General features: G+C 41.6%; 1 protein-coding gene across 2 annotated transcripts in view; it reads right to left on the bottom strand.

Moving 5' to 3' along the window:
* ARID4A (AT-rich interaction domain 4A) overlaps positions 1 to 7511 on the bottom strand; it is a 93142-nt gene that overhangs the window by 4487 nt on the left and 81144 nt on the right. For both annotated transcript variants that reach the window (XM_023515869.1, XM_003794414.3), the window contains 2 exons: positions 6362 to 6568; positions 5276 to 5422 (listed from right to left, as the gene is read on the bottom strand). In XM_023515869.1, coding sequence (XP_023371637.1) covers positions 5276 to 5422; positions 6362 to 6568 — 354 coding nt within the window. The remainder of the gene's footprint in view (positions 1 to 5275; positions 5423 to 6361; positions 6569 to 7511) is intronic.

The raw sequence follows: 7511 nt of genomic DNA, 5'->3' as shown, positions 1-7511 counted from the left end.
TTGTTGTTGTTGTTGCAGTTGTCATTATTGGTTAGCTGGCCCAGGCCATTTGAACCCGCCAGCTTGGGTGTATGTGGCCGGCACCCATGTTCTTACTTTATTTAAAGTTTTAATTTTTGTTTGTTAAAATATCATTACAATGAATTCTTCCATGTGAACTTGAAATCATTCAATATCTCAGTTTAATGACTCCTTACAAAAAAATAAGAAAAAAAAGGGAAGAAGACTATAATTTATTTATTTATTTATTTGAGACAGAGCCTCAAGCTGTCACCCTGGGTAGAGTGTCGTGGCATCACAGCTCACAGCAACCTCCAACTCCTGGGCTCAAGCAAGTCTCTTGCCTCAGCCTCCTAAGTAGCTGGGACCACAGGCACCAGCCACAACGTCCGGCTATTTTTTTTTTTGGTGGCAGCTGTCATTGTTGTTTGGCGGGCCCCGGCTGGATTCGAACCCACCTTGGGTGTACATGGCTGGCGCCTTAGCCACTTGAGCCACAGGCGCCGAGCCAGAAGACTATAATTTAAAAAAAAAAAAACAATTTTCTAGTTGACTGAAACTTCTATCTCCTCTAGGAAAGAAACTGAAGTGGATGGTTGTCAGAAGACATTTCAATTTGCTAATTCATTCTGCCACTTTTTTTTTTCTGAGACAGTCTTACTCTGCCACCCTGGGCAGAGTGCAGTGGCGCCATCCAATTCCTAGATTCCAGTGATCCTCTTGCCTCAGCCTCCCAAGTACCTGGGACTACAAGTGTTACCACTGTGCCTGGCTAATTTTTCTATCCTTTTTTTTTCCCCAAGTACAGACAAGGTCTCACTCTTGCTCAGGCTGGTCTCAAACTCCCGAGCCCAAGTGATCCTTCCACCTCAGCCTCCCAGAGTGCTGGGATTATAGGCATGACCCACTGCGCCTGCTAATTTGCTCTTCTTTTTATATTCAAAGCTCTGCAAAGACTTCCTGCTATTTACAGTTTCTAAAAGGACACACATGGGAAGTCTGATCTCTTTCATTTGCTCCATTTAGTTTTCCATTAACTAGAAACTCCTGGACTTGAGAGTAGACTGATTCAAGACCACATATGACACAGGCCACTCTTTCTGTAAGGCATCCCCTCAATCTCTGGAGGCAAAAAACTCAACATGGTCCCCACCCATCAAGTAATTTACCTTTTATTTTTTTAAGAGACATTCTCCTGGAGCTCCCCGGCCCATTCCCTCCTGTTCTGGGAGTGGCTGTCCTGTACGCCTGTCTGCAGTGGTCAGCCTCCATCCACTGTCACCTGGAGATTCCCCTTAACTGTTTCCTACGTAGGACCCTGTGTTTGCTGGACCCCATGTTGTCACCCTGGCTTGGCTTCTACTTTCTAGCACTGCCACCGAGAAGTCTGACATCAGAACCCTGGGATCCTTTCAGTGGAACCTTCATATGGTAAACATGTAGAATCAACTCTTTATTCACGGTGTTCTGAAATTTCCTGAGATGCTTTAGATCCCCACCCCCATCCTTTGTAGATGGTACAGTGGATCTTTGCAATCTTCTAACTTATATCCTTCAATTCTGGAATTTTTTTTTTTTTTTTGGGAGACAGAGTTGTCACTATATTGCCCTTGATAGAGTGCTATGGTGTCATAGCTCACAGCAATCTCAAATTCTTGGGCTTAAGCAATTCTCTTGCCTCAGTCTCCCAAGTAGCTGGGACTACTGGCGCCCACCACAACGCCTGGCTGTTTTTTGGTTGTAGTTGTCACTGTTGTTTTAGCAGGCCCAGGCTGCAGTGTATGTGGCTGGCACCCTAGCTGCTGAGCTACAGGTGGTGCCGACCTAACTTTGTAATTTTTAAAATAATATTTGTTTTTTTTTTTTTTTGAGACGGAGCCTCAAGCTGTCCCCCTGGGTAGAGTGCCATGGCATCACGCTCACAGCAACCTCCAACTCCTGGGCTCAAGCGAGTCTCCTGCCTCAGACTCCCAAGTAGCTGGGACTACAGGCGCCCGCCACAGCGTTTGGCCATTTTTTGGTTGCAGCCATCATTGTTGTTTGGCGGGCCGGGCTGGGGATTCGAACCTGCCACCTTAGGTGTATGTGGCTGGCGCCTTAGCCACTTGAGCGACAGGCGCCTAGCCAAAATAAGATTTGTTTGATGACAACTTCCTATGTTTATTTAGTGCTTTTTTCCTAGAAGTCCTATGATTCAGGAGTTAGTCTTTTTGCCAAATCCTGTATTTCTCTTGTTTCTTCTCTTCTGTCCTCTTTTAGACTCTCTGCTGGGATTTCTTCAGCTTTATTGTTTATCTTTTCAGTATATCTAGAGATAAAGAAAAAGATACTGCAACCTTGTGTTTAAGTATCTACAACTTATGTTTCAAGATTGCAGTATCTTTTTTTTTTTTTAATTTTGAGACAAAGTCTCAAACTGTTGCCCTGGGTAGAGTGCTGTGCATCACAGCTCACAGCAACCTCAAACTCTTGGGCTTAAGTGATTCTCTTGCCTCAGCCGTCCAAGAAGCTGGGACTACAGGTGCCCGCCACAACACCCAGCTAATTTTTGGTTGTTGTTGTTGCTGTTGTTGTTTATCTGACCAGGGACTGGGTTTCAACTGCCAGCCTCAATATATGTGGCCGGCACCTTACCCCATTGAGAGATACAGGCACCACCTGTACCTTTTTCTTTATTTCTAGATGTAAGTTCAGCATCCCTAACTGAAAACTCTGCAATCTGAAATGCTCCAATGTCCAAAAGTTTCCAAGTGCTGATGTGATGCCACAACTGAAAAATCCTACATATAAGTACTTAATAGAAATTTTGTTCCATGCACAAAATTAAAATACTGAATAAAATTAACTTCAGGCTATGTACGTATAGTGTATTATGAAACATAAATGGATTTAGTGTTTAGAATTGGGTCTTCTCCCCAACATAGTTCATTATGCATATGTAAGTATTCTAAAATCTGAAAAAATCCATAATCTAAAATATTTCTAGTCCCAAGTAGTTGGGATAAGGGTACTCAACTGTATTAACTATTAAACTACAGTTGTGTGTTTTTTGTTTTTAATAAGGTATACTGTCTGTTTTTTCCATGTTCCTTTGGATTCTGTCTTTATGTACAGTCTTTCTTCAAGTACCCAGTGATGTAGCTTCCATAGTTCAGAGGGGGACATTAAAATCTGCTTGGAGCTCTGGGAGGCCGAAGCAGATGTATTGCCTAAGCTCAGGAGTTGGAGACCAGCCTGAACTAGAGTGAGTCCCCATCTCTAAAAACAGCCACGTTGTGGCAGGAGCCTGTATTCCCAGCTACTTGGGAGACTGAGGCAGGAGGATCACTTGAGCCTAAGAGTTTGAGGTTGCTGTGAGCTATGAAGCCGTGACACTCTACCAAGGGCGACAAAGAAAGACTCTGTCTAAATACATACATGCATAAATGCCCTGCCTGGAAGCTGTGTGTGACACCAGAGCTTTTCACTATGGGCAATGCACATTAATGACTGGAAAGATCTTGCTTTTAGGGTCAGAAACGTCCAAATCTTAGGTCATTTATCTTGCACTGGTCATTTTCTATAAAAGAATCCACCAATTTCCTCCCACTTTCTGTAAAAGAATCATCCAGTTCAGGTAGCCAAAAGGATTGAATCTTGGACTTCAAGGAGGACAGCAGCCTAAACGGTTCAGAATCAGGACCCTCACTCCACCCAGTATCTTTGGCTTAGCACTTAACCACTTCACCCTGACCTTCAGCTCTGTCTGGGTTCTCAGTCTGCAGCCTACCGATCCCCTCAACCTTCTGTTAAGGTAATGTACTATCTTCTGCTAGAGTTGGGGCGAGAGGCAGCCTCACTTCACAGAGTGGGAGGAGAGGATCCAATGTCTCCTTCCATTTTTAACTAATCTCTATTTTTTGCTGTCATCCCATCTCCCTCCCTTATTTTATCCCTCTATAAGGACAAACAAGCTCAGATTTTAGCATTATCTCATCTGCTAGAACAGTTCCAGAGGTCCATCCATCTAAGGCTCAGCTTCTAAAACATATGCTGTTAACATTTCTTTTTGGGTGGTGCCTGTGGCTCAGTGAGTAGGGCACCAGTCCCATATACTGAGGGTGGACGGTTCAAATCCGGCCCCAGCCAAACTGCAACAAAAAAAATAGCCAGGTGTTGTGGCAGGCGCCCCAGACAAGAGAATCGGCTAAGCCCAAGACCTGGAGGTTGCTGTGAGCTGTGATGCCATGGCACTCTACCAAAGGCAATAAAGTGAGACTCTGTCTCTAAAAAAAAAAAAAAAAAAAAAAAATTCTTTTCTTCCCTTTCCCTTTCCTTTCTGTTTTTGAGAAAGGGTCTCCCTCTGTCACCCACACTGGAGTCCATGGTGGCATCATAGCTCACTGCAACCTCCAACTCCTGGGCTCAAGAGATCCTCTGGCCCCATCCTCCCAAAACCCTGGGCCTGCAGGAGTGAGGGACCACACTGGCCTGCTGCCATGTCTTGTGCACCACAGTGCACACAGTGCACATGTGTCATTCTCTGGTCCTTGTGGACACAGGGCTTTCTATTTCCTTTGCTGTTATTTCAGTGCAGCTTGGGGATGCAGTGCGTATGAGCATGCCCATGTTTAGCTAGAAACCAACCCACACATAAATTTTAAGGCCTAGCTCAGACATTACTCCTCCTCCATGGTTACTCCACAGTAACCTCTCCTTCCACTAACTCTTGTAGTTGTTGACATCACTCTCAGAACATGCAGTCCCACTAGGTGTTAAGTCTTTTGAGAATGAAATCTGTATTGATGTCATCTCTGTATTTTACCCTGTGCCAGAGCTAGCCTGCCACGTGGTACATGCTCATCCAAGTTGTTGAGCTGCACTGCCAAATTGCAATTGCTTAGGAAATGATTTATAATCTCAGTAAAATAATGTCCTGGAGGATAAGCCTTACACTTTATTCATTTTAGTGAACCCCATAATAATAAAAACAGTGCCTGTTAACAGGCAGCCAATAAATTTTGGGCCAAGCGTGAATTTCAGGGGGAGCAAGGTCTATTTGAGAAGCCACCACATTTAGTAAGATCACACATTTTGTCAAAATCACCTCGAGAGTCTCATGGTAATTCAGCTGCCCCACTCATTTCAACAATACCTACAGAGAAGGGAACACTAGGTATTTAAAAACAGCAGTTAACGACTGTGTACTATAGTTAAGGAGTAAGAGACTTAAATCTTCTAAAGTAATAACATATATGTTTGAAAAATAAAGGGAGAAAAATTATAATAAAATTACCTTCTCTGTCTTTCTTTTTTAATCTTTTTCTCCTCCTGTCTATGGTTGCAACTTCAGACTTTAAAGACATGTAATATTTTCTGATTTCCTGTAGTTTTTCTTGGAGAAATGAGATTCTCTCTGTACTGTTCATATTATCTAATTCACCTAAAAGTGGGGGGGAGGGGAAAGGTTAATTTAGATCTTAAAATAATTATATGAGAAAAAAGATGGCATTTCTATCAAAGGTCTAACTTATATATCAAGAAAATTTTTCTTGTTAAAACCTACCTACTATAGGTACTAAACTAAGAAAACTATATTAAACTAAATAAGGCTCTAGAAACAAGACAGACATGAATTAAATTCATGATTAAGAGTTCTTTTTATGTCCCAAATTTTCCATACTAAACACATATTACTTAAATAATCGGAAAAACCTAATATCAACACAAAGCACCCGGACCTAAAATTAAAGTTATTTATCAAAATTATTAGTTTGCATAGACACTTTTCCACTTGCTAGTTATTTCTAATTGTCAGTACTACAAAAGGCACTCGCGTTTCAGTGACCTATATAATCATCTATGTCTTGATTTCTTAACAATATCCAGCAACTCAGTGTTATGAAAAGACAGACTTGTATTTAAGATAACAAGTGGTTGTTATTATTATTATTATTTTGTTTTATGAGACAGAGTTTTACTCTGTCACCCTGGGTAGAGTGCCGTGATGTCACAGCTCACAGCAACCTCAAACTCTTGGGCTCGAGAGATCCTCCTGCCTTAGCCTCCCAAGTAGCTGAGACTACAGGTGCCTGCCACAATGCCGGGCTTATGTTTTAGAGACACGTCTCTTTCTTGCTCTGGCTGGTCTCAAACTCCTGAGCTCAAGCAATCCACTTGCCTTGGCCTCCCAGAGTACTAGGATTACAGGCATGAGCCACCATGCCCAGCCTATAAGTGGCAATTACTGACACGATTTGGATCACTTAACTAAATTTGTTAATCATTATTCCTTATTTTATTAATAGTAATCCAAGTTGACATTTTAAAGTAAATTCCACTATACAATATACATTTATCAGGTTTTCTATAAGCTTCTTACTGAGTTGAACGCTCCATTTATATGTCCTAGGGGAAGAATTCGGATGTTTTTCTCTGTGTTTATCTTTCTCTCCATCTTTGATGTGAGGGGATATTCTTGCAGGAGATCGTGCAAGTTTCTGTGGCTTAGATACACTAAGATGCTTTACTGGGGTACATTTACTTGAATTGTCTAGGACAGGAAGATCTTCACTATCACTGCTTTGCCCTATAATAATAAAAAAAATTGACTCAGAGATTATAAATGATAAAAATCTTAAATATCAAAATGCAACAGACCCAGCAATTATACTTCTTGGTATCCTACTGAAATAAGTGCACAGAAGCATAAAGCTTAAAACAGTAACAAGAAGGAAAACAGCCGAAGTGCCCACCAACAAGGAAACAGTTAAAAATCATTATGCTACTGAACACTTTGCTAAAGTTGTTAAAAATGAGTTAGAGTTCATAAGATGGAAAATGGCAAAATATCCAACATATATTACACTAAAAACCAAACTTTCAAAATAATACAGTACTGCCCCATTTATGTTTAAAACAAAAAATAAAAATAATGAACAGGATCAATCCATATGAAAAAGAGCAAAAAAAGATCTTAACTCACACACATCCACCTTTTTACCATATGTTACTACAAACTGTGAGAAGGTGTTTATTTGTAACTCTGCCTCCCTCCCCAACAAATTCATACGGGAAGATGCTTTTGGTTTTCCCTTAATAACAAATGAGAGTTCTCCATTTTATTTCCTTTTTTGCATTTTCTACATCTTATTTATTTATTTATTTATTTTTTGAGACAGAGTCTCACTCACTATGTCACCCTGGGTAGAGAGCCGCGGTGTCACAGCTCACAGCAATTACCAAGTCTTGGGCTTAAGCAATTCTCTAGCCTCAGCCTCCCAAGTAGATAGGACCACAGGTGCCTGCCACAATACCCGGCTATTTTTTGGTTGTGTTGTCATTGTTATTTAGCAGGCCCGGGCTGGATTCGAACCCACCAGCTCCAGTATACGTGGCTGGCACCTAGCCGCTAAGCTATAGGTGCCAAGCCCATTTTCTACATCTTATCTCCACTCTATTCATTCTCAAAAGCCAATCTTGAGCCTGTGGCTCAAGTGGCTAAGACGCCAGCCACATACACCTAAGGTGGC

The sequence above is a fragment of the Otolemur garnettii genome, unplaced genomic scaffold (genome assembly GCF_000181295.1).
Source record: "Otolemur garnettii isolate 467f Iridium unplaced genomic scaffold, OtoGar3 scaffold00081, whole genome shotgun sequence".
Lineage (NCBI taxonomy): Eukaryota > Metazoa > Chordata > Mammalia > Primates > Galagidae > Otolemur > Otolemur garnettii.
Note: the sequence above shows the minus strand (reverse complement) of the source record. Positions and strands in the feature narration are given on the sequence as shown.